General features: G+C 46.4%; 1 protein-coding gene across 2 annotated transcripts in view; it reads right to left on the bottom strand.

Annotated features, from left to right (window-relative positions):
* Positions 1 to 27612, bottom strand: part of LOC138246243 (uncharacterized) — a 796965-nt gene that overhangs the window by 28360 nt on the left and 740993 nt on the right. For both annotated transcript variants that reach the window (XM_069200654.1, XM_069200655.1), the window contains one exon: positions 4926 to 5060. In XM_069200654.1, coding sequence (XP_069056755.1) covers positions 4926 to 5060 — 135 coding nt within the window. The remainder of the gene's footprint in view (positions 1 to 4925; positions 5061 to 27612) is intronic.

The following is a 27612-nucleotide window of genomic DNA, read 5'->3' on the forward strand; positions in this document are numbered from 1 at the left end:
CTCTAAATGGATCACTACCTGCGCAGACACACTAGCCCCCCTCAGAAAACACATTGCCACCTGCAACATCAAGAACGCCCCATGGTTCACCCCCGAACTCCAAGCACAAATGCCGCCAAGCTGAGAAAATATGGCAACAAGAATACACTACAACCAACTTCTCCACCCTCAAAACCACCATTCGCACCCATCACCAACTCATACGCACCACCAAAAGAGATCACTACAAGACACGCCTTGACAACAACTCCCAAAACAGCAAAGAACTCTTCACCATCATTAAAGAGCTAGCCAAACCCAAAGCCAGAAACATAGACCCCCCACACACACACAGCCCCTATGTGACACCCTCTCCAACCACTTCCACCACAAAATCCTGGACATCCACACCACTTCATACCACACACCCCCATACACACCCCGCACTCACCCAACTCAACCCCCACTCATGACCCCCCTCCATACTCACCACCTGGGCCCCCACCACACACGAAGAAACCGAAAAACCCATGAACTCCATCCACTCCGAATCCCCCTCCGACCCCTGCCCTCATCGCATCTACAACAAAGGCAGCCCAACCATCACCCCCATACTCTGCATCATAATCAGCTCCTCTTTCGACTCCACCACCTACCCAGACCCCTGGAAGCATGCAGAAATCACTGCTCTCCTAAAAAGAAAAAAAAAGCCGACCCTGAGGCCCTCTCCAACTATCGCCCCATCTCCCTTTCCCCACCAAGGTTGCCGAGAAACTAGTCAATGCCCGCCTATCCCACTTTCTCGAAGAGAACAACACTCTTGACCCCTCACAATCCGGTTTCCGCAAGAACCACAGCACAGAAACTGCCCTCATTGCATGCACTAACAACATCAGGACCAAAGTCGACAAAGGCGAGACCGTTGCACTCATCCCCCTAGACCTCTCCGCAGCCTTTGTCACTGTCTGCCACCACACACTCCGCACACGCCTCCACAACACAGGGATTCGCCACAAAGTCTTAGACTGGCTCACCTCCTTCCTCACCGACCAGACCCAAAGAGTCCACCTTCGACTTTCCCACTCCACCGCTACCAAGATCATCTGTGGAGTCCCCCAAGGGTCCTCCCTCAGCCCCACACTCTTCAACATTTACATGATCCCCCTAGCCAACATCCTCAGACCACACGGAATCACTAGCCTCTCCTACGCAGACGACACCTAACTCATCCTTTCCCTAACCCGCAACCCCACCACCGCCAAAACCAACCTAAACGCTGCTCTTCTCGACACCGCCAACTGGATGACAACTAACCACCTGAAGCTTAACTCCAACAAAACCGAGATCATCATGTTTGGCCCCAACAAAACCATATGGGACAACTCCTGGTTGCCCACCGCCCTAGGCCCCGCACCCACCCCCGCAAATCATGCACGCAACCTCAGCATCATACTGGACCCCTCCCTCTCCATGACACAGCAAATCAATGCACTAACATCCTCCTGCTTCCACACACTCCGCATTCTAAAAAAAATCCTTCAAATGGATTCCCCCAGAGACCAGGAAGACAGTCACCATGCACTCATCAGTAGCAGACTAGACTACGGTAACGCCCTCTAAGCCGGCACTACACTCAAACGCAAACTCCAGAGAATCCAGAACACAGCCGCACGCCTCGTCCTCGGCCTCCCCCGCCACGAATGAATCTCACCACACCTCAAATCCCTTCACTGGCTCCCCCATAGATAAGAGAATCACTTTCCACGCACACAAATCACTCCACAACACCGGCCTGACCTACCTCAACGAAAGAGTGAACTTCCACACTCCCACCCGCAACCTCCGATCAGCCGACCTCGCACTGGCTACAGTCCTCCGCATCCAGCGAACCACCACAGGAGGCCCCACAACCTGGAACTCCCTCCCCACCCACCTCCGCAAAACCAAAGACCTCCCACTCTTCAGAAAAAACCTCAAGACATGGTTGTTCAAACAGTAAACCCTCCCTCACCCCTCCCCACAAGCGCCTTGAGACCCTCACGGGTGAGTAGCGCGCTCTATAAATTTTTTGATTGATTGATATAACTATCTAAAACAATACACAGGGTGAAAAAGTCATGTGGTACAACATTTTAGTTTTTTTCACCCAATTTTATGGGGGGGCCAGGGTCCATAGTGGTGGAGCTGATTCACCAAGGGGCTGGAAAATGTTTTAAGAACGCTGGTTCAGGAATTATAAGAAGGGACTCAGATTGCAATGCACCTACCACTCCTTCTGTGAAGGCGTGAGGAGAATGTGCAATCTTTGTATTTTTCTGCCATGTTTGTTGGGACTCACCATCCAGCATGTGCTTGAAAAGGGATGTAAATAGGAAATGTGTGCAATTTTCAGTTTTGTGTAGGATAAGCACTGTTTGATACTGCCTACATCTGCGAAAAGCAGCAACAGGAAACAGCATGTGACTTAACAGCCAGGGCTGCTGGCTGCAGATCTGAGAAACAGGATTCGAGTTGTGGAATCGACCAAACATCCCATTGTGGGCGAATCACTCCATTTATCACTCCAATACTTTCTAGTCCCGAAGCTAAAAGCAACTGTAAAAAAATAAAGTGGCAAGCAACAAAGTGAAATAAAATGTGTACTGTTGCAATCTGGATGCACTCCAACAACCACAAAGTCAGTACGAAAGAAAGCTCCACCCACACAATGATGAGGACAGAAGTAGTTAAAAACAATGGCTATTACAAGAACCCGATGCTGCCTCTGCTCATCATGCTCTGGACTGTAAAATAAAACAAATAACGTGGTGGCAGGTGTGAGGGACAGGACGAGAGAACCACACACAAAGGGGAGTGTGCAGGGCATGCAGAGACAGGGGAGGAGGTGGGAGAAAGGAATGCTATATAAAAATGCAAGCAGCCATGGATGCCTACACTGAACACAGGCACAGTAACAGCAGCAGGAAGAGAAGCAAAAAAATTGTCCGCTAAACGACAGATAAACCAAAGCGCAATCATACAGTACTTGGTCGGTGCTCCCTGAGAGAAAGAAGGACCACCAGCAAGCAAGGATTTTTAAAAGACACTGAAACAAACAAATGAAATGACACTATACCCACAAGAACTATACTAAAGTATAAAAGAGGTTGTACCCTTACGCTTGAGGGCCTGACTTTTGTATCAGTTGACAATTGTTTGCTATTCACAAATGGATTTACAAATAGTATCTTTATAAGTTTGGAGTCTCCTAGCATAAAAGACCTTTGGCCTGATTCACCATGTTTCAGAGGCCCGCAATCGTGCCAGGGGGCCTGCACTCGTGAAAGGGCCTATGTGATGAGTAATTGCGGTGTGGAAGTCCCTCCTGCCACGACTGCAGGGCCTCCGCCACAACTGTAGATGCCCTTTGGGAATCAGGCTCCTTGTGCAGAGATTCCGCACTCCTAAATAAACTAATGGTAAATACTTTTGTAAATAGCAAACAATTGTAAACTTAGATTAAAGTGTAAAATTACCTTTGTGAATCAGGCCGTGAGTGCTGTTGCTAGGTCGAAAGGTTTTCTTAACGCTGCCTACTGCAGTCACTGGTGTCTGCTATATTTTTCTGTCCCTTTCTCTGACGCAAGTCGTGTTTCAGCCCGTATGCTATGTAAAGAACTCCATTAATCCTCATGTGCACAAAAGCAATATCAATACAAACATGGCATTTTGCAATGTGTTTCAAATAAGCAGCGTATGACACTTCTGCTAAGTCAGAGTGATTCTAAATTGTCATCCAAGCTATCTTCTATGGTGTCCCTCAGGCAGTGACTCACTCAAGCACTTGTTCTGCAAAAGGGACATGCGCAGAGCAGAATTACACTCATTCTACGGGGGAGGGGGGAGGGACGCCCCAGGAAAACTACATAACACCATTCTTATTCAGCTGTATTTGATTTATATAGGTGTTCATATACTTTCTCTACTGTTAACAATCAATATGTGGTAAATAAGACATCAATGAAAGAAGTAGCAATTTCTGACTTTATAGTAAGTATAAATGTGCATTTCTTTCCATTTCTTTCATACAGTAGGTTTACTTTATTATATCTTTTTTTTAAATTTATTTATGAACACATGATTTTTTTAGAATTTAAATTAAGTACCTATTTGGTCCGGAAGAAGCAATTTTACATCACAAAACATGTTCGCCAATTAGAGTAATTTTTTGAATATCAATAAACATATATATTCTTGATATGAAACTGATTATGAAATTGAACAGGATGCTAAATTAATTGATATATTAGTGTAGTAGACCAAGAAATGTAACACCGGCAACCTACAGATACAAGGGCCGTGGGGAAGTGCATTGCACTTGGTGGAGCCAGTGCTTAATTTGTAAATTAAGAGGTGCCGGGGCTCAAAGCCCTTCTCTTAAACACGAGGCTGCTGTAATTAAATCTGCCAGCACTGAATACTCAGCCAGTCTAATACTGAAGCCGTCTCGGGCCTCTTCAATCCATTTACGGCCACCCCTGCCCCTTCAGCTCATCCTGCAACTTTCTACTTTCTCCCTTTATGACCCTTTTTAGTATTTCCTCCTTCCGTCTTTCAAATATGGGTCTTTTGCTCGCAGCAAATGCTTGAGGCATAAGAACAAGCCACGGCCCTCACAAATAAGTGCCGGTGCTCAGCACTGGAATCAACAAGCACAAATTAAGCCCTAGACCACGAGAAAAGCAAGTCAGAAACTCAGGGGCTGTAGTGGTGTACTGGGTTTCTGCCTCCTGTTATACTTCCTTCTATTATGGCTAGTAGATTTCTTTTAATTTCCACACATCATATCAGAATGAAAGATTGTTCCGCTCTATTCTCAAAATGCCATTGATTAAATACAGAGAGTGTGCTACCAAAAACTCAGCTAAATACAGACTAATGCAGGTCCAAAGTTACCTTATGCTTACCTCCAGAATGTGAAACAACTGCACCGTTTGGCCGTTCAGATGTTCTTCTCCACCAACAAACGACCAGCACCAGAATAACAATTACTACCAGGAACAGAGCACCAGCAGAGGCTCCAATATAAATGATCTTGACATCTAAAAAATATAATATTGATAAGTTTATAATATTGGCAAAGTCTATATCAAAACTGATTAACAGTTTGTCATTTGTCATTATCTGATCAGCATTGACTAATTCAGAGATTTCAGTCACTTTGAAGAACTTACAGGGCTGACGTAGACAACATTAAATCCCAGACTTGCCACAGTTTCATCATTTTCATTTCTAAATTTACAGAGTTTTTTTTTATATGTTATCGCTTGATTAGTGATTAATTTCACACAGAGAATGGATTGACATGTTTAAACAAAGGTGCTTTCTATACATGTTTGCAACCATTTCTATCTATGCACATCTTGCTGCCTCCCATCTATCATTGCAACACTATCTATTTAAATATCTAGCTACCATCTATATATGCAACCCTATTGTATGAAATTGGGTTGTTGATTCACTGGGATGTGAGCCTTGGTCAATTCTTGTCAGGATAAAGCACAAGCAAAGCCCATGTCAACCTGTGCGCAACCCCTTGGTAGATTGGCAGAGAGTACTCAAGCTTAACTTAGCAGCACAGTATAAAGTGTTTGTGCAACACTTCAAACAGTAAGACAGTGAAAACACTACATAAAAAGTCGCCATACCAGGTTAGAGAGATGAAGTAGAAGTTAATAAATAAAATGAGACCAAAGCAACAAAAATGCAATCAGTAGAACCAGAGACATTCAATTTTAAAGATTTGGGTGAAAATATGTGGTCATAGCAGACCGGGACCCAGTCACAGATTCAGGTGGATTGCGATGGAGAACAGACTGGCTACTGGGACACACTTGGGACCTCTGAACAAAGCAGAGGCACTTGTCAGTTCTAGACCTCTCTGAACTTGGTTGTATCCCTCTGTCTATACTTTCCTGAGCAACTGAACTGACTCTTGGGGAACCCTTCTCTTCCTCTAAGACCTCATCTGTGAAACACCTAAACTTAATTTGCTCACAGATGTATCCCAGAAGGCAGACAATACCACCATGGCCAATAAAGTGATGTGGCCCAATCTGCCCCTTGGATCCGACTTCTGCCCCCCCAACTCAAGGAGCACTCTGTCCATAAGGACAGCAACCAGCAGAGGCCACTGACAGCTGTCAGTGTCAGAGGCAAGGCCCAAGGCCATTCAGTGCCAGGTGAAGGTTCTAAGTGGGGACATTGGATAGGATTCTCTTCCAGCCTTGGGGCTGGCAAGGAGTTCCCTATGGGCTCCTGAGGGTTCTCTGACCTTTGAGGTTTCTCAGAGTGGTGGGCAAAAGCCAGAGGTGTTAGGAACCCTATTTCCACTCTACCTTCCTCCAGTCCACAAGTGGTATCCTGAGGCTGGTCATTCATCCCAGGGGCTGTACCCTCAGGCTGAACAAGAGATGAGGGTGATTCCTCCCTCAGCCTGATCTTCCATCCCATGCCCTCTGCTTGGCAGTGCTACCCTGGAAAACTGAACTGTTAGGGTGCCCAGGGAGGCTGCAACCTCCCAGTTCACCGGAGGCAACTCACTATCCAGAATGCAGTATATGGATGTCTGGGGTCTAACTATGACGCTCCTCTGGGTCACCTCCCCACCCTCTCCAGGGATACCACGGCCATAGGGTGGAAAAAGGCCTGTCCACAGGCCTGAGTCACCCTACTCACCTGGCCGGTGTACTGCTCTGGTGAAGATAGTCCTTTCACTATCATAGTTTGGCTAGCCCCAGTGTCCCTCAGAGAAGTGACAGGAATCCCATTCACTTTCACCTGGTGGAATGGATGACTCCCACACTCAGGGATCATAAGCTCACCCTCTGAGTCTATCTCCAACTAAAGAAGATCATGATATGGTTTATGACCTGACCCTGTGGACTACTTAACCCTAAGGCCATATTGGCCACCCCTGTAGAGATCCCACCAGTGAGTGTTTCTTTGGACAAGGTCCTCTGCTTGTGTCCTAAGTGTAAGCACTCAAAGCAGTTTGGTAAGGAATGGGTAGCCCTGGGCCACCGCCCACCAGAACCCCCCTCCCTGTTTCTCAGATGGGGAGTGGGAACCCTTTTCTTCCCCCTTACTCTGGAGCTTGTCTGGGTCATTTTAGCATCTCCCTCACTCCACTGGGGTGAACATGAACCACCCCCATGTACCTTCTTGGACACTCTAGTACTGACCCAGAGGTCCACATCCTCATGAACTTCCTGGGGTCAGTCAGCTTGCTGTCAACTAGGTGTTGACGCAGCTCTAGAAAACAAATATTGAGCATGTGTCCTCTCAAAATTAGATTGTACACCCTTTTGTAATCATTAACTTCACTTACAACGTGGTCAATGCAACGCTATGCACTGACCATGCTGCCATTACCACGCATACGTGTTAAGAATGCATGCCTTTACCATGCATACGCATGATGATGACAGAGAGAATGGTATAGTTGTCCAGGCGAAAGAGGAAGGAGCAGAGAGCAGTAGAGAGAGAGGTAAGTTGGGCTAGGGCCAGGTTTGGGAGGGGAGGTTGAGGTGGTAGTACAGAGCAAGGGCAGGGAGTTGTGGTAGTTTTTAAGACAGGGTGGGGTAGGTTTTAGCATACATGGAGGGGGGCTGGGTAGTTTTTAGCACAGGGTAGGGTAGAATTTAGCTTTCAGGGCAGGGGGTTACGGTAGATTTTAGGATAGGGCAGGTTAGCTTTTAGGGAATAGGGGAGGTGGGGTTCAACATAGTTTTAGGACAGTGTGGGGTAGGTTTTAGGGTACAGGGCAGGGGGTCAGGTAGTTTTTAGGACAGGGCGGGGTAGATTTTAGGGTTCAGGGTGGGGTCGGGGTAGTTTTTAGAACAGGGCGGGCAGGTTTTAGGGTACAGGGTCGGGGCTTCAGGGTAGTATTCAGAACAGTGCAATGTAGGTTTTAGGGGACAGGGCAGGGAGTGGGGTTCTTTTTAGAACAGTGCGAGGTAGGTTTTAGGGTACAGGACCGGGTGGGGGGTTCGGGAAGTTTTTAGGCCCGGGTGGAGTAGGTTTTAGAATGGGGCAGGGGTACCTTTTAGCTCAAGGTGGGGTAGGTTTTAAGGTATAGGGTAGGGCAGGGGGTCAGGGTAGTTTTTAGGACAATCTGGGGTAGGTTTTAGGGTACAGGGCAGGGGTGGGGGGGTCGAGGTAGTTTTCAGGACAGGGTGAGGTAGGTTTTAGGGTTCAATGTGGGGGCAGCAAGGGTTGGGGTAGGTTTTAGGAAATGGCAGGGTAGGTTTTACAGTATAGGGTGAGGGCAGGGGGGTTGGGGTAGTTTTGAGAACAGGGCGGGGTAGATTTTAGGGTTCAGGGTGGGGGTCAAGGGTTGGGGTTGTATTTAGGACAGTGCGGGGTAGACTTTAGGGTATAGGGTAAAGTTGTGTGGAGTTTTTAGGACAGGGCAGGGTATGATTTAGGGTATAGGGCAGGGTGTCAGGGTAGTTTTTAGGACAGTGCGGGGTAGGTTTTAGGGTACAGGATGGGGTGGGGCAGGGTAGTTTTTAGCATATAGGGCAGGTGGTTGGGGTAGTTTTTACAACAGGGTGGGGTAGGTTTTAGGTTACAGGGCAGAGGTTGGGGGCGTTAAGGTAGTATAAGGACAGGGTGTTGTAGGTTTTAGTGTACACGGTGGGGGTTGGGTAGTTTTTAGGACAGGGTGGGGTAGGTTTTAGGGTTCAGGGTGGGGTAGGCTGGTCTAAGTAGTTTTTAGGACAGGGCAGGGTTACTTTTTGGGCCAAGGGCAGGGGGGGTTAGGGCTCAGGGCAGGGGTGGAAAAGGCAGTTTTAAGGGCTTGGGTGAGGTGGAGTATGGTATTAGGTGTAAGGAGGCTGGGCAGGGGAGATTTACCATGCATGTTCCCTTACTAAACATGCTTTCACAATGAAATTAATTGTAAAGGCATGTGTGGTAAAGACGCTGATTGTTGTTGAATCAGCATTAAGGCATGGATGATATACGTATGCGTTGTTCCATCACACATCCCTGCCCCTCACCCAGCCATTCAGTGCCTTGCTAGACTAATCCACAAAATCTACCCAGGACTGGTTGGGGGGCATCAGCCCAAACTTAGCAATCAAGATGGCTTTCATGGGAGTGTACCTGGTTTGGTCCCCAACCTCTAAAGTAAGATGGGTGTCCTGCCCCACTGTAGCCATGTGTTTCCACAAACAACCGCCCAGTGCCCTTCTGGTATCTTGTTAACCCTCAGGTCTACCTAGTAGGCAGAAAACCATTTGTTGATGTCCTCTCCCACCACATAACTGCACACCAAATCCTTGGGGATGTGGACCATTTTATCTACTTCTGACACGGCAGATATGCTGCTACCATTACTGCTGGACTCTGTCTGGCCTTGATGTCTAACTCCTAAGTCTCAGATCAAGAGCCAACAAGAGTTTCTTTTCTTCCATGGTGAATTTCCTTTCATCCATGGCCCTCTCAGCCTTCTTCTCTGCCATTCTGAGCTTCGCTAACTCTAGGTTGATCATTCCCTTGCTGGAAGATACACTGCTTCCTTCCCTGGTTCCTGATTACGTCCCCAAATCAGGGGTAAAGTCATCCCCTTCAGCAGGCTGCTGGCCCTCAGGACTGAGATACAAATGCTCTCCTTGCCTGTCCATCTCCTCATCTCCTCCAGTTGCTGTGGCAAGTGACTGGCTGACTTCTACCGAGGCCCTCAGTGCCTTTTCACAATTCCACCTTCCTGCGGGTGCTCTTTGCTGGAAGTCCCTCTCTTTAAAGAACTCCTTAAGCTGGTCCACAGTGCAGGACTCCATGTTTGCCAGCTAAAACTTCATGTTTGTAGTAGTGAATCCGGGTACAAAGAGAGAATTTTGAATAATCAAAAAAGCCAATCATGGATAATTTAAGCTCAGGTTGGTCTTTTATATGGGATGGTAGTGTACACCAATTTACTGTATGACACTGCACAACCACAAGTCTAGTCCCCACCGCTGAACACCAGTGTAAGAAATTGGGTTGTTGGTTGACTGTAGTGTGAGCCCTGGACAAGCAGCAACCACAGTCCTTGTCAGAGTAAGGCACAAGCAAACTACTAGTTAATCTGTGCTTAACTCCGTGGTAGCTTGGCATAAAGAAATAAGGCTTAATTTAGAGGCAATGTCTAAAGTATTTGTGCAACACTTCAAACAGTATGACAGTGTAAACACCACACAAAAAGATGCCAGACCAAAGTGACAAAAATCCAATCAGTAGAACCAGAGACCTGCAATTTTAAAGATGTGGGTGAAAATAGTGCATAAAATCACAAAGTGCCAAATGGAACCAAGTCACAAGTTCAGGCTGATAACGATGGAGCATGGGCTGGCTATAGGGAACCACTTGGGACCACAATACCTTAAATCCTGGTGTGTGGTCTGCACAGCATTGGTTTGCAAGACTTTGTGTCATTTGGCGTCAGATCTGAGGAGCTGTGCGGTGAGGCTTTGAGGGGCTTGGTGTTGCTCGGCATAGATTTTGATGAGGCTAACAGCTGTACGGTGAGGATTTACAGGGCTCTGCATCTTTTTGTGATGTTTCCGATAAGGAGCACAACTGAGCTTTGCAGAATCACCTTCAGGCCCACTTTCAAGGGTCTGGGTAGCACCATTTGGGAGGGCAGGACTCAAGAAAAGGCATTGTCCAGGTGCTGGGTTCAAGGATGTTGGAAGCTTGTTATGTCCCTGAGGCTTCTGATCAGAAGACCAGCCAACTAGCCCTTAAAGTCACTTTGGGTCCTTGGTTCAAGAGATGAATGCCCAGTACTTCTCACCCCTGCAAGAGGGCAGTAGGTCAATACAGTAGGGCAGCAGTCTTTTAGAACAGCAGTCCAGCAGAGTGGCAGTTCATTCAGCAGCATAGCATCCTTCTTCCTGGCAGAGTATCAAGAGGTCCAGAAGTGTTGGTGTCTGAGATCCAGTATATATTCCCTGCTGTGCCTTTGAATAGGGGGATAAGCTTCCAATTTAAGTCCCTAGGCATCCTGCACTCTTTGCCCTGGCTCCAGACTAACTAAAGGGGGTATGCAGCACTTTGTGTGGAGGCAGGACACAGCCTACTCAGGTCTTATTGGGATTGTGCCAAGCTCCTAACTCCCCTCCTGCCAGTGATAGCCACCCAGGCACACCTAAGATCCCTGTTGTGTGTGGCTGTCTAGGAGGAATACACAAAGTTCAACTGTCAGCTACACCCATTCATGTGATCAGAGACAGACCAAAGGCACTAAATGGCTAAGGCAAGAAAATGCCAACTTCCTAAAAGTGGCATTTTAAGAATTGCAAGTTAAAATCAACTTCACGATTAGTTAGGATTTTAGATCATGATTCCAGAGACACCAAACATGAACTCGTATCTCTTCCCATTTGAAAATTACATGTAAACAATATAATAAGGGAACTCCAGTGGTATCATATGGGAGAGATAGGCCTTGCAGTAGTGAAAAATGAATTTAAGAGTGTTTCACTATCAGGAAAAAAACATAATGATATATGTCCTACTTTTTAAATAAGTTGCACCCTGCTCTCTAGGTTGTCCAAACCTATCCTAGGGGTGACCTGTATGTATTAAATTGGTTTAAATAAGATGGTTTGAACCTGGCAAAAGGTTTATTGTACCAGGTCAAAATTACAATTTAAAACTGCACACACAGGCTCTGTAATGACAGTCCTGAGACATGTTTAAAGGGCTACTTAAGTAGGTGGCACAATCAGTGTGCTGTCCCATTAGTAGTAATTAATTTACAGGCCCAGGGCACATGTAGTGTCACTTTACTAGGGACTTATAACTAAATTAAATATGCCATTTGTGTGTAAACCAATGTTGGCAAGATTAGAGAAGAAAGCACAAACACTTTAGCATTAGTTGGTAGTGGTAAAGTACTCAGAGTCATAAGGCCAACAAAAACACATTCAGCAAAAAATAAAGGAGGAACGGCAAAATAACAGAGGATGGCCCTGCGGGAAGGTCCAAGTCCATTACCTATCAATTTTTGCAACTCTATTCATGCAGCTAGGGTTTACAACCCTTTCTATTTACATTTGCAAACATGCGGACCTATCTTTGTTGCCCTATCTACCCATCTTGCACCTCTATCTTCCTGTCTGTATAACTGTCTATCATTGGAACTCTCTGTCTGTCTATCTATCTATCTATCTGTCTATCTATCTATCTATCTATCTATCTATCTATCTATCTATCTATCTATCTATATCTATCTATCATTGCAACTGTCTCTGTCTTCGCAAACTTCATGCCCAGGCAATCTTATCTGTCTCTGCAACCCTCTATCTTTGCAGTTCTTTCTTTCCGTTTAGTTATATATCTTTCTCTATGCAAACCTTAGCAGTATTAAAAAGGCAATGACAAAGGCAAGACTCTGACTACAAAGGCCAGTCCAATTAGCTTTGCCAATAGACTATAGGGAGCCAGATTATGAGTTAATGATACTCCACCTCTTGCACTTGCACTTTTGATCTTCTAGTGGAATTTCAGGTATTCAGACGAGGTCTACAAAAAGCAGTTAAACATTCTTTTAAAGAGGCCATCCAAGAAACAATGTCACAATAATATCTGTTGTAGGTGAATTTCACAAATGTTTCAATCTAAAGAAAACTTGTTTAGGCACACTGGATGGCTTCTTTAAAGAAAGTGGGGACAACAGGTGGAGGGTTTCGAAAAATAGAGAAACAGAATGTGAAAATAGGGTAAAAAGAGAAAGACCGAGAAAACATAATGCATGAGTGTGTTGACCATTAAGTACATAAAATATTTGTGTTATGCTGGCCTGTGTTAGACCTGGCATCCTTGGTGATGTTTTCCCCCTAAATGTTTGCCTTCAGACCTCTTGTTTTGTTGACTTCGCTTTTTTTGGCTTTAGGTTTCTGCAGTCTTTACTACTGCTAACCAGTGCTAAAGTGCTTGTGCTCTCTGCTTGCTTTAAACATGGTAAGACTGGCTTATACTCAACTGGCACATTTAATTTACCTGTAATCCCTAGAAAAGTGGCACTTCCTGAGTATTAAAGTAAGTTATATTTTTCTAACGGCGGCGGATCCTTTTTGTGTGATGTTTTCACTTTATTAATGTTTGAAGTGTTGCAAAAATACCTTACACATTGCCCGTAGGTTAAGCCTGACTGCTCTGTTTCAAGCTAACAGAGGGTTGAGCACAGGTTACGTTAGGGTTGGCTTGTCCCGCACCCTAACAAGGATTGTGGTTGTTGCTTGACCAGGACTCACACCACAGTCAACCACAACCCAATCATTGACCAATAAATTAATAAGACATTTGTGTTATTCCGACCTGCATTATTTGGCTGTGAGCAAATGTGAACCAGTAGCTCTGGTTGATAAATAAAATTTACTGGGAGAGGGACTTGTAAGTGATAATGGTCCATCTGTTACTTATAGAGCACACTATGTTACTCATAGACAGGCCCGTATGCAGGCCCATGCCATCCTGCAGTGCGGTGGAGAGCCAAAAACCTGAGAGGACCCGTATTCAGCACAGGGTTTATGAATACGTTGTTGTGGGTTAATTTTAGTTTGCCCGGGTATGGGAGGTTAGCTTAGTCCCAGCTTGCAGGCCTGTGCCTTTTTACGTAGATGACATGCTCTCGTTTTTATTCATTTTAGCATTGCCTGCATTTTAGAAGTAATTTTTTTATTTTCATAAATCAGTTGCCATTCCACGAAATCATCATTATCATTAAGGTACGTATTAGAATGTCATCATGTTCTTTGTTTTATGTTTGACAAGATCAGAATGTGAACATTTTATGAAATTGCCAATACGTTTGCACACACAATTTAGCATTTAGGGACATACCCACGTCAGGATGTCTGCACGGACAATAACATGTGCCTTATAACACACCTTGTGAGACCAAGGCCATTAGAGAGGGTTCCACCCAGGATGTTCCATCTATACTGCATGTCACTTTGCAGAAAACATCAGCTTTTGTGTCTCTGCAAAGCCTTATTTGGAGACTGGAGGACGACCTTGTTCTAAAGTAATGGGGCTTGGGGCACTTCTCATGGATATAGCGTGGGCAGATTAGGTGTATAATGCCTTGCTTTTTTTAGGGTAGAAAATACGCTGTAGGGAGAAGTCTGGCTAATCATGTTTATTGCAATAAGTTGGGGCTGTTCATATTTTCATTGCTTATTGTTACAATCCTGATTGTGTTACTTGTCATTATCCTAACCATTGCAGCTCATGCATTTTATTTCATATTGCAGTCTTTTTAATAAATGTATTGAAAACTATCCTGCGTCTTCTTTCTTGCCTGTATGTTTAAGAGACTTATTGCTAACGATAGAAAAGGCTAAGACTTGCTCCACTACGATTTCCCTGAGAGATTTTCAGAGCCCATGCGTTAGGCTGTCAGAAATCACCTTTACTATTTGGGTTTTGGTGAGGTGCTGCTAGAGAGCAGGAAGGATTGGGCTGACAGCTGCCACTGGTGTAGGAGTGACTCAGTTGCCTGTGAGCAGAGGTACTACCGCCCCTAATCCAGCAGTCTCATTGAGAAAAGAGAGTCCTCATGACATGGTGCCACCAATGACGGTGAAGGCACTTAGTTATGAGTTTCCTGAGTGTATCTGACTCACCCACACTAAGGTACCCTAAGTACCATTATACGGAGACATCTGTGGTCTTAGGAATAATCCTCCACAGCTGAATAGGGAGAACCTATCTAAACCAGTGGATCCCAACCTTTTTACTTCTGTGGACCCCCACTTTATCATTGCTGTAACCTGGGGCCCCCCACTGAATCATTGTTAGAATCACGGGACCCCCCACTGAGTCATTACTGAAAGGTGGGGACCTAATATGTTAATATTATTTAATTTTCTGAGCAGTCGAGGACCCCCTGAGGAGGCTTCAAAGACCCACAGGGGTCACTGGACCACAGGTTGGGAACCACTGATCTAAACTGTATGCTTTTCAAACTTGAACCTTATAAAGGATGTATTCCGCTGTTGGTGTTCCTGACTCTCATACCCTCTTCTTAACATGGCAAATGCCATAAACATCCCAAAGAACTACAGACAGGCACTTACTCAGTTGCTTCTAGCCAATAGCTTAACAGATGAGGTTGGGTGAGTTACATCTGTTGGGGAAGCTCATAAAGCATACCAAACAAAAAAGTTTTATTCTTGGGTCACTTTTGCTGAAGTAAATGACAATACACATACATTTCACACCTACAGAATAGTGAACGTACCACAGCGGTACCGAGCTTACCAACACTTAGAAATACCACTTTCTTATCAAGACCACCAAAACTGGTTCAATGGCACACTTTTACATGTATTACATCCCATGGGAATAGGTTCCTTGAGTAATGACGGACCAACGTGGTCCACATTTGCGACGTATACACCGCATCCCAATTTGCAGGTTATACAAGAAGCTGACGTATGCACAGTATACAATGAGCTAGTAGCAATAAATAGATGACTAACACAGTTCGTAATGCAGACCTTGAATGCCACTCCAATGAAGGGTGCGCCAGCTGTTCATCAATTGGCCCTCACAGGAATTATTCCTCAAACAGTACACTCAATAATGGGCAAAGCACCAACAGAATGGGAAAAAATTCTGTTCTGGATAGTACATAAAACAAATCAGCTGGAAGCAGTCTTTCCTCATACAGTACCCCAGGATAAACATAGAATTCTCACAATGTGCTTGCCATTCGAAATGCTTCGCTCAGAGGACTACGCCACTTGTGGTACAGTCTTCACTGCAATTTACACAACCACACATGGTACCCTAACACTTGCCAATTTACCAGAAATGTTAAAACAAATTCAAAACGAGAAAAGGGCAGCCCCCACCCTGGATTTGGGGATGAAACTGATGCATAATTTTGACATAGTCTCCTCAATCTTCTTAAGTAATTTTAGAGGGGAAGCAGCAGCACTGGCCATTCACCAAAGGCTCAGTGAGATTCCTCAACAGAACCAAGAGCTTGAGCTGTCAAAGATGATCTCTAAAACGTATACTAGTGTAGGTTGGGACAGTGTGGGGACCAGACCAACTACACCACAAATTCAAAGTACCATCCCTAAGAAAGGTACTAAACAAGCACAAGAGGGTTCTAAAAAATGGTGGAATAAACAAAAAGTAAACAAAGACAAAAGAAATCAGGGGAGTGAATCTCCACAACCGAAGACCTATGAAAGAAGATAAAGGCTCTCATTGCGAACTTGGGGGTAAACACCGCCGACCGCCCTGCTGATGGCCAACAAAAGACCGCCAGTGGTGGTGGATGGCATACAGCCGTATATAGATGCCAAAAATTAAAAACGCCAAAAAAGTTTCACTCTCCACCCACTGCCAGGAACAACGACAGCGGAAACGCAGGACACCCCACCCCACCACCACCATGCATAAAAACCCCATGCCAACCATGATGATGCACAAATCAGCTCGGCGGATAGTGAAAGCAGAATGACCATTGGCGGTACTGACCACTAAGGTCAGCAATGGGAACCGCCAACAACAAATGCACACATTGGCCAATTTGAAACGCACACACCTGACACACATCCACACTACTATAAAACACACACATACAGTGCCCACAATTGTCTTTAACGCCAATAGCACAACACATATTGACACCCCAACACGCATACACTGAACAAACCATCACACAAGTCACACACACAAAATCACCACTAAAACACAAACACTGCACACCCACAATCACAAACCACACTCCCAACCACACAACAGCACCGTCACCAACTCACCTACAACACACCACCCACAACAAACACCAGGGCACCCCCTAAGCACCCTCGCTTCACCGACAGGGAGGTAAGCGCCATGGTGGACGAGATACTCAGGGTCGAGCCACAGCTATTCGGGGCAGAGGTGCAGCAGACGCCCTTGGCCAGGAAGATGGAGCTATGGCAGAGGATCGTCATCAAGGTCAATGCAGTGGGAACCCATCCATGCACAAGGGATGACACCAGGAAGAGATGGAACAACCTGTGTGGGAAGGTGAGCTCCATGGCATCATGACACAATATCGCGGTACAGAAGACTGGTGGTGGTCCCCTAACTCCTCCCCCTCAATACACCGACTGGGAGGAGAAGGTCTTTGCTATCCTGCAGCCGGAGGGCCTCACTGGACTCTCTGGAGGTCTGGACTCGGGTAAGTGAACGACAATACCCTGACAGTCACCACACCTGTAATACATGCATTACCCTATCCCTCTCACTACCACCATGCCCCCGTCTCCTACCCAACCCACAACACCCAGACACCCCCCATACAAATCACTATCCAGCCCGCTGTGCACTGTCTTCAACCCAAGCATGTAATGTCAGGAGCACTACAACACCCAGAATGCACCAACACCCCTTACTAAATGCATTAAAAAGAACACAAAGGGACACTGCATGCTACTACATGGAAATGTAACCACCAATTACTGCTGAACAGTGCTGCAAGGGACAAGAAAGTGCAGGACACCCACATCTCTGTTCTCTCACACACAGGTACCAACACCCATGCCCCCAGACGGAGATGTCAAGGAGTGCCAGTCCTCCACCTGAAGACGAAGGCCCTACTCAGGAAAGTGCAGAGGGATGTCTGGACACAGAGGAAATCCCTGGCCCATCCCACAGTCCTCAGCAGTCACCTTCCAGAAGCCCCTCTGAAGACACCACTGATATCCCTACCACTCAGCCACTACCATCAGCTCTAGCCAAAGCCCTCACACCAGTGTCTCCAGGCCACGGACTGGCTGCCCACATGTACAGAGGCCCGAGTCTCCACCCACCACCAGGCAGGATGATGAAGGGCCCAGTGCAAGTGGGACTACCAGATGTCTGCAGGGGACACAGGCACAGGGGGATAGGGCTAGTGGGAGGGTATGAGTTCCCCAGGGGGAGCCCCAGGAGGGATGCTGCTTTCCAGGAGGTCATTGCTAAGGTCCTGGCTGCATACCACCATTCCCAGGACAGGATGGGCCAGATCCCGGCCATATTGGAGCAGAATCAGGGGCTGCAGGTAGCACACCACCAGGAGGCCATGAAGCAATGGAAACAGCTTAATGCCAACATGGCCTCCATTGCAGCGGTGCTTCAGCCTGAGTCCTCCACCCACCTGCAGGCCCCTTTCACTAGCCAGGACACTGCCCTGCCCTGCCAGCTATTGGAGTGGTGGCACTGCCAGAGGACTCACAGGACACCAGCACCCCTTCCTCTGCAACCCAGATATCCCAGTCAAACACCAGCCAAGACCAAGCCCACCACCAGGAATTGTCTCTGCCCTGAACTGTATCTCTTGTGTGCCACTGAGCTACCTTGTTGACATGCCACTGCCATTTCACCATCTTCCAATGCCCCCATGGACCTTGCCCCTGTGCTGCCAACAGCTGTGGAAATGTACCTGAGGATATTGTTCACTATGTGCCCACTCCCTTTTACTGTCCCATCACTCATGCATATGTTATCTTCAAATATATACACTTGTACACACAAACTGTCTGGCCTCATTTAATTTCAGCAAGCAAATGTTAATGTGTATGTATTAGCCAGTTTCCATTATATTGCTGCTTTAATTGCAGGAGGGGGTCTGACAGACTGTCATGTTTGAAGTATGTCACACTGTACATTCCATTGCTGTAACACACATCTGTGTCTTCATTCTTAAACTTGCAACATCACTGGTAAGGGACGACACAGCACTTAGTACATATGTCTCCCTGAAACAATGCAGGAAACCTGTTTGCAGAATAGGAAATGTACCTCAGAGTCACTGGAAATATAGCTGGATTGGCTGGGTTCTGGAGTTGATGTCTTCCCCCTCTTCTTTTTCATCACTCTCATCCATCCTCTGAGGTGGCAGGGGTGGTTGGACAGCATCCTCATTTCCAGAAGTGGGATAGCTTTCCTCTCAGCCAAGTTGTGTAGCATGCAGCAGGCCACCACTATCTGACATACCTTGCCAGTGCCATGGCACAGGGATCCTCCAGAGAGATGCAGGCAACAAAATCTTGCATTCAGGAGTCCTATGGTCCGCTCTATCACCCTACTAGTGCGACCATGTGATTCATTATAATGGAGTTCAGCATCTGTCCTGGGATTTCTCACAGATGTCAGGAGCCATTTGCATGTTTGGGTAGCCAGAATCCCCTGGAAAAGTGGGTGAAAGTGGGTCAATACACACACTTACTACTTGCATGTAGCCTGTCAGGTATGTTGCTAATACAGTGTCAAACACACTTACCTATGAGCCAAGTTCTGTCCCCCTGTAGTTGTCCCATCATGTGTGGCGCACTGCTGTTTCTCAGGACATAGGAATCATGGACTGATCCTAGGAACCTTGAATTGACATGAGAAATGTACTGATCAGCAGAACGCACCAATTGGACCTTCATGGAGTGAAAGTTTTTACGATTTCTGAACACCTGTTCGTTTACTCTTGGGGGTATGAGGGCTATGTGGGTACCATCAATGACACCTACCACATGGGGGACATTTGCAAATGCATAGAATCCTGATTTCATAGTGGTGAGATCAGCCCTTTGGGGGAACTGGACATAACTTTGCAGGTGTTGCACGAATGCATTAAAAAATTTGGAGAGGATGTGGCTGAACATTGGCTGAGAAACACTTGCTGCCATTGCCCATTGTCATTTGGAATGAGCCTGTGGCTAAAAAATGTAGCACAGATAGTACCTGCACAGGTGTAGGTATGGCATGGGTATTCCAATTTGCTGGCATCAGAACAGGCTCCATTTGTGCACAGAGTTCCAGGATTGTGGCTCGGCTCAGGCAGTAAGTGATGATGATGTGACATTCCTCCATGGTGGACAGATCTACCAGGGGTCTGTAAACAGATGGGGTCCTCCCTCGCCACATGGGTCTGTACCTATAGAGGAGGAAGAGAGACCCATTGAGTTGGGACATACACTTCCATAACAAGGTCCTACTATTCATGTTGTACATGCAACACAATTGTCCTCCACCCAGACACAAAGAACATTGTCAGGGCAATGTGTAGTGAGGTGTGTATGTTTTATTGCATTATAGTGTAGGCACAATTCCCATCATGATTCAATGAGGAGGACCAGTCATCATAACACTACTCGAAGAAGGGGAGATGGAATGGAGCCATGGACTAGGACCCCGGCCAGACAATGAAGGCGTGGTGGATGCAAAATGGCAGCTTCCTGCCCTACACGTAGTGCAGTGTAGGAAGTGACCTCATTCCGCTGGCGTTGGTCATCATGGTGGTAGGCAGTGTTCACCGCCGTGCACCTGATCATTGGATAACATTGTTGTCGATGGGGAAGCAGGGCCAATCATGATCACCGCCGGCGGTGACGGTGCACACCGCCGCTGTATATACTGCCATTTTTCCATGCCCTTGCCACTTGACTCCTGCACCTCGAGTAGGGAAGAACTCCACTGCATGTGCTGCTGTGTCCTGACTCTGGTCCTTGAGATGGCACGTGCTACAGGATAATGGGCCCGGCCTTCATCACGGAGGAGCTGGAGAAGCTGGTGGATGGGGTCCTGCCCCTGTATGCACAGCTGTATGGGCGAACAGAGGAGCAGATGTGTTACTATTTGCCCTTCTTGAGTGTGTGTGAATGTGACGGATGCTTGTAGCCATTTTTGGTGCAGTGTGAATGCTTACCCGTTGTGCGTCTAGCAGTTTTGGGCTTGGCTATTGTCTATATGTATGTTTCCATGGGCTATGTCAGGTTGGACTGGCATGGCATTTGTGTATGGGGCACCCACACTGACATCTGTTTCTTTACTCTGTGTGTCCCATGCAGGTCAGCGCCCATCAGAAGAAAGGATTGTGGCAAGTAATCGCCAAGGAAGTGCGGACTCTGGGGGTCTACAACCGGCAGAGCACCCACTGCAGGAAGTGGTGGGAGGACCTGCGGTGCTGGGCCCGGCATCCTAATGTGGGAGAGGTGCTCGTCAGACCCTGACCCCTAAATGGCCCACATACTGTTGGTGGCCTATCCGGATTTGGATAGGCGCTTGAAGGCAGCACAGCAGCCACAAAGAGGTGGGTACCAACACTGTTGTGATGCTACTATGATGAGTGTAGTTAGGTGATATGGGGTGCATGCATTAGAGTGCCAGGCCCATAGACAGGTGTGTCCCTGCAGTCCTGCCCCTCTACGTCCGTGGGATAGTGTCTTTAGGTAGATATGGCTGAGAATATAGGCCTGCAAGGAATCCCCTGTAGGGGCTATTGGTTTAATGTGGCCTTATGGATTTGCAGATTTGTTGTCTTGGCATCATCTCTCATTGTTTCCCATTGCAAAGTGTAGCAGAAAAGAGGGCCAGGATGGTAATGTAGTGTACTGTGGGATCATGCCTACCAGTCAGGGGCACATTCATATCATATATTGTGTCTGCTGAGGGTTGGTGCCTGAGATGGGTGGGAGTGTATGTGCTCCAACATGAACATTTTTCCTTGAATTGACATACTTCTTTCTTCTTTTGTTCCCCCGTTCTCTTGTGTCCTTGTGTGCTTTAATATCATCTGGCGAGGGAGCTGAGGCACCGGTGAGTGGGAATATTGCAGCCCATGGGACCCAGGAGGCAGAATCCACCGACGCCAAGGGGACCAGTGTGTTGGAAGGAGAGGGGAGTACCATGGGGGACGTGACTACCACTGAAGGTAGTGACTCCGACACCTCCTCTGATGGCACCTCCCTGGTGGTGGCAAACCCTACTGGGCCCACCCATTCTTTGCCATCTCCCACCACCCCATATGATCACCGCCCTCCTAGTAGCTGCCCACCGAGTTGCCCATGCCTGCTCACCCAGGAGGGTGGGGGTCTCCTTCGCCCCAGGCACCTCTTCTCCTGCCCCACTCAGCTCTACTGCCCTCACTGAAGAGGCTATTGACCCTCCTGAGAACCATCTCTGTAGGGCAGACAACCATTGTGAATGCCATCCAGGGGCTGGCATCCCAGATGCAGCAATGCAATGCATTCCTGGAAGGCATTCACAGTGCCATGGCTGGCCTACAGAGATCTTTTCAGTCTCTGCCCTCCTCTTTGACGGCAGCCAGTATCCCTGGTCTTTCCGTCCACCCTCCCACCACCTCTACCCCTTCTAGCACCCCACTCCCTTCACTCATACCAAGCATACATACAGACAGCCATGTACCCAAATAAACACACATGAAGCACACAGAGAAACACAAGCACCACATGTCCCACCAAATGCAGGCACACACCCAACATACCACCTCCCCAACTGTGTCCACCCTCCCTCCTTCCAAAACACACAAATGCTCACACTCATCCACTCCCCATACATCCACCACACATAAGCATACTAAACAGGCACCTGCATCCACGTCCAGCACGCCTACACCTCATTCCACCACTCCCTCTGCCACAACTCCCAAACCTGTCTCCGAAACCTCTCCTGCTGCACCTAGAAAGCTTTTCCTCTTCCGTGTTGACATGTTAGAACCCACCGGCCCACCCCATCTTATCTGTAAATGTTCCCTTGGCCTCACTAAGTCCACATTCCTCTTCAAAGTCCTCCCCAGTCTCCATTCCCGTGCCCCTTCCCCAGGGAGGAAGAAGCCCTGTGTTGACACAGGTCCCTCTGCCATCCCCCGGTCAAAGCCCACTCCTCCTCCTTCCAAGGGCAAACCCAAACCCACCACCCCCTGATGCCTGAGGTGCCTGGCTGGCCCATTGATGCCCCTTTCTAAGTGGAGGATTTTTCCATTGTATGAGTCAAGTGTGGCCTATGTTTGCCCTTCTGGGACTTGAATTTGGACTGGCCAATGGCCTTGTTAGGACATAATAAATTTTAGTGCCCAGCAGACCTGTTGGTGCAAAATTGTCCCTTTGTGCAACGTTGCACTGTGGGGGAGTGGTGTACACAGGTGTGTGCCCTGTTCTGAGATATGTTGCATGTGTCTGGCAAGTACATTTTGGTAGGGTATGTATGGCTTGGGGCAGTGGGAGGGGGTGGGGGTGTGTGGTTAGTTGGGTGTGTAATTGTGACCTTTCCTCCCATGTGTGTTAGGCTGCGGTACTTACTGTCGTCATCTTCGTCAGCAGTCAAGGTCCTGGAGAAATATGGCAAGGAGAAGCATTGACATCATTTCCAACTCTCGCTCCATGTCGGAGTGAGCGTGTTCTGTGGGCCTCCGATGAGTGTTTCCCTTTATAGGGGTCGTTTCCGCCAGGCTTTGTGTGGCGGCAGTTCCCACTCCAGAACTGATGGAGGTGTGGTGGTTCATAATATGGTGGCCATGTAGGGCCTTTCCGCCGGCCTAAAGATGGCCTCCGCCGTCGTCGGTGGTGCTCCCAAAATGGCGGTGAGAGGATAGGGCGCTGGCTGTTTCTCATGTGCTTCATTATGTGGTGGTCTGGAATGCCAGCCTGCTGGCGCTAGTTACCGCGACCTCCGGTGGTGCTGTCTTTACTGCCAGGTTCAAAATGACCACCATAATCTCTGAAATAGAGAAATTTCAAAATCTGCTGATAGATACCAATATACTGATACACATCCCTCTCATTCCTTTCAGGACATGTATGCAATACAATATGCACACAGCACAGCACTAAATAACATTATAGTGTACAAAAAATACAAAACTATCAAGGATATTTCCAATGTGCTTTTTCCTACCAAAGTCTAGTGCCTGAAAGTCGGGATCTTAGCACTTTCAGCCCTTTGGACCGGCCCCAGCACTTTTGTCATTTGCCTCTGGGGTATAAGTACAGCCCAGGGTTGTTTTCAGCCCGTGTAACATCAATATTACATGATATTGACTTCAAGGCGCTGTTCTATGTGGATGATATTTATCTCACAGACGATGACTCAATGCTCATCTTGGCAGGGTAGATCAAATCATGCTTGGATTCGCTGACCAGGACTTAAAATTCAATTTCAAGAAAACAAAAATTGCTTTTCTCAGTGTCCTATTCCTGGGATATGAGTTATCAGATGAAGGCATGAGCCTGGCCCCGTACTGTCTTGAGAAATGTGCAAAACCTGCAACCACCAAATACCATCAAGAATTTACAGTCATTACTGGGTTTCTTCAATTTTGGCAGTACATACATACCTGATTATGCACAACGCATAAAACAAATTTATGAATTAATTCATCCAAATTTATCAAACAAACATTGGACACTAGAACATACACACATTCTCAGGGAACTTCCACTGGACATGCTAGAAGCAAAACACTTACACACACACACACAACATCAAAACAAACTTGGTCACCAGAAACATTGCAGGTACCATTGGGTTCCCTATGGCACTTTCAATGATGGTGACATAAGAGCCATAGCATACAAATCTCATTTTTATTCAAAGTCAGAACAATGTTTTGCACCCACAGAAAAGATACTTACTGCTGTACAGATGGCTGTCATTAGGGAGAAGCCACTAGCCCAAGGGAAACGCATTATTGCCATTACTCCAGTACCAGCCTTAGAGGCTGTTACCAAAGCAAGCATTCCTAATGCTAAAGCATTACATCCACGCTAGATTTAATGGACGACCTCCCTGACTGCCACTGATGTTGATTACATTTTTGACCTGAAATTACAAATACAAGAGTTTCTCAAACATGAGTAGGAGTATCCCGCACCTACTAACATACTGCCACATGATCAATATCAAATTATAATTTATAGTGATGGTTCAGCACAACCAGCTGTAGGCATTAAACATCAATATTCAGCCGCTTGTGCAGCCGTAAGTGGAGTAGTGAGCGATGGTGCATTCTAACTTCATAATACCTACAGGCAGACCTTAGGGGACTGAACCGTACAGCTGGCAGAGTTTAGGGCTCTAATCTTGGCACTGGAACATACGGATCTGGGACAACCCACACTAATAGTGTGTGATTTATATTACTGTGTCCATTCCTACAATGATTATCTCAATCACTTGCATTTAAAGGGTTCAGTGATTACAAGGAAAACAGCATTAAGCACAGAACTTTGTGGGGAGGGTAGCTAATCCTAAGGACAGACTACCAGATGCTCATGTAGTACATACATCAGGCCATCAATGTGTAGGAGTACACGTTGTAGGAAATACTTTGGCTGACGAAGCTGCCAAATACTTAGTAGCTATAGCTTCTGTTGCTGCAATAACTCATTCTCACACGAGATTGGATAATAAGACACTGGTTGCCATGAAAGCTTTGGCCGAAGGCCGGCCTTTACCAAAAGCATACCCTGCAAGGTATTCCTGCCATGTTAATGCTCAAAATGTTGCATTTGCAACCATTCCAGGGGTGGGAGATCGGGTGATCCCTAACCAAGACCAGAGATTAGATCTCATCAAAGCAGTGCATGAGGGTGTTGCTTCTGCTCATGCAGGTGTGCCGGCCACAATTTCTCTGTCACAAAAACACATTTGGGGGCCAGGTCTATACAAACATACCAAGCAATATGTCCTTTGTTGTGACATTTGTCAACAAATAAAAGGATCCACCATTAAAGTCTACCGCAGACATCACTCTTAGTGTCAAATAGACCACTACAAATGTGTGTAGTGGTCCATTGCGGAGCCTTACAACCTGATGGTGCAAACAAATACATCTTTAGTGGCTCTGGATTCCTGTTCTAGATTCCTGTGGGTATGGCTACAATGGTCAGCAGAAGTTTAAACTGTTATTAAGGATTTGCAGGTCTTTATTGGTATATATGCGGTTGCAACATTCCAATCAGACCCTGCTTTTGCCTCTAGGGCATTCAGGGACACCATGAGGATGATGAGTGTTGAGCTCCATTACTCCTCCCTTTAACCACCCTGAGGGTCATTTGGTCATGGAGAGGAGGAATTGAGACTTAAAGCAATCCTTAACAACAAGAGTATTAGGCTTAGGCTGTAGTTGGCTTCATCACTTATATGGGGTCCTGAGAGCATTAAATAATCTGCCCAGAAGGTCCTTGGGAAGTTGCATCCATTATGAGGTGTGATTTGGGATACCTATGCATGTCCCAGATCTTTATGGTCCTGGTGTGGTGGCGGCTGGCACACCGTTTGACATGAATTAACGTGTTGCAGTTTTACAGGAGATACAGCAACTTCGTGATGACAGTTCATCTGCCTATACCCCCACTTTGGCAATAAGGGATTTGCCACCAACATCTACAAGCTGGATTCCTAAAGTTGGGGATCTGGTTTGTGAAAAGATTGCTGTGAAGAAAGAGTTTGGCCCATCTAACAGAGCACCTGTTCCAGTCCTGAGAATACACTGTACCAGAATTGTTACACTACCACCTCTGCCTGGTTCCAAAGGAAACAGATTTGTCTCCATTGACAACATCAAATTGCACAATGTGTACAATCCTGCACAGTAAATTACAAGGTTCCCTACATAGTACCCGCTACCCCCTCACTACCCGACAGGGCATACTTCTACAAGCAGCAAGCAACATTTCTGCAAGCACCAATATGTACAACAATGCTACAACTGCCTCCTAGAGCATGGGGAGGGCAGAGAATGAACTTATGCTGATTCCAGTCACCACTTCACTGACAAGACATGTCCAAGATGTGGAACTATAATTCTCCAATTCAACAAAGACAGATGGCATTGTCTACTATGAACCTATGCAATAAGTGGATCCATTCACCAGCTCTGCACCAGCTCCTGTGTTTGCAGACTATTTGTGGTTATTTAATCGATCTTGATGACTTTTCTTCTGACTCTTCTGCTTCTGCAACAGAAACTGTAAGACATGCAAGATGGCTATTTGGTTTAGCCATGGTATTACCTGTGGATACTGCTGACATTGGCTTTGTCATTGTTTTCTTTCGCTTGATAAAAGGCCATTATCTTCCTGAAAGCTCTGCCGTTGAGCTGGTTTATAAGAATTTAACACCCGACTTATCTTCCCATAAAATTCGAAGAGACTTGCCCTTTGTGAACATTTCAGCAGTTCCGATTCCAGATGGGATTGTTTGGGATAAAGTGCTATTTGATACATACAATCCTACTGAGGTCATTCAAATTCCATATGTATTTAAAATGTCAATGTCTGATGTTATTGCACCTGGTGTTGTTTCCAATGAATGGGATGTTAAAACAGTTGATTCTATGCTTTATGAGCTTGAATCCTACACTGTATTTGAAAGTGAAGATGTTTATATGAACACAGCGCATTATGGGAAAATGTTCTGTTACAACCAATGGAGACATTACTTTCTGCACAGAGCTAGTAAACCTAGAACAGTTTTCAATGACACACAATGGGAAAGTTGTCTGACTCCGCCCGTGGACATCTCGAAAAACATATGTAGAAAAGTTTTCAAATTTCACTATGCCTGACACTAGAAATGCTGAGTCATATTATTTCAAATTACCACCTTCCAAAAATGAAACAATTATTAATATTGCTAACAGACACAATACTGATTTATTCAGAGTCCTTTGTTTCCTGACTTGCTGTGGAGGGCAATGAGTACTGGAAAAATATTATTGATCTGAAGAGTGTGTGGGGAACGAAAGATTGGCAGATACGGGATAGGGAAACTTTGATTAGAACATGCCTTATTCCTTTACAAATGTTATTTTTAAATGAA

The sequence above is a fragment of the Pleurodeles waltl genome, chromosome 7, assembly GCF_031143425.1.
Source record: "Pleurodeles waltl isolate 20211129_DDA chromosome 7, aPleWal1.hap1.20221129, whole genome shotgun sequence".
In the NCBI taxonomy this organism is placed as follows: Eukaryota; Metazoa; Chordata; class Amphibia; order Caudata; family Salamandridae; genus Pleurodeles; species Pleurodeles waltl.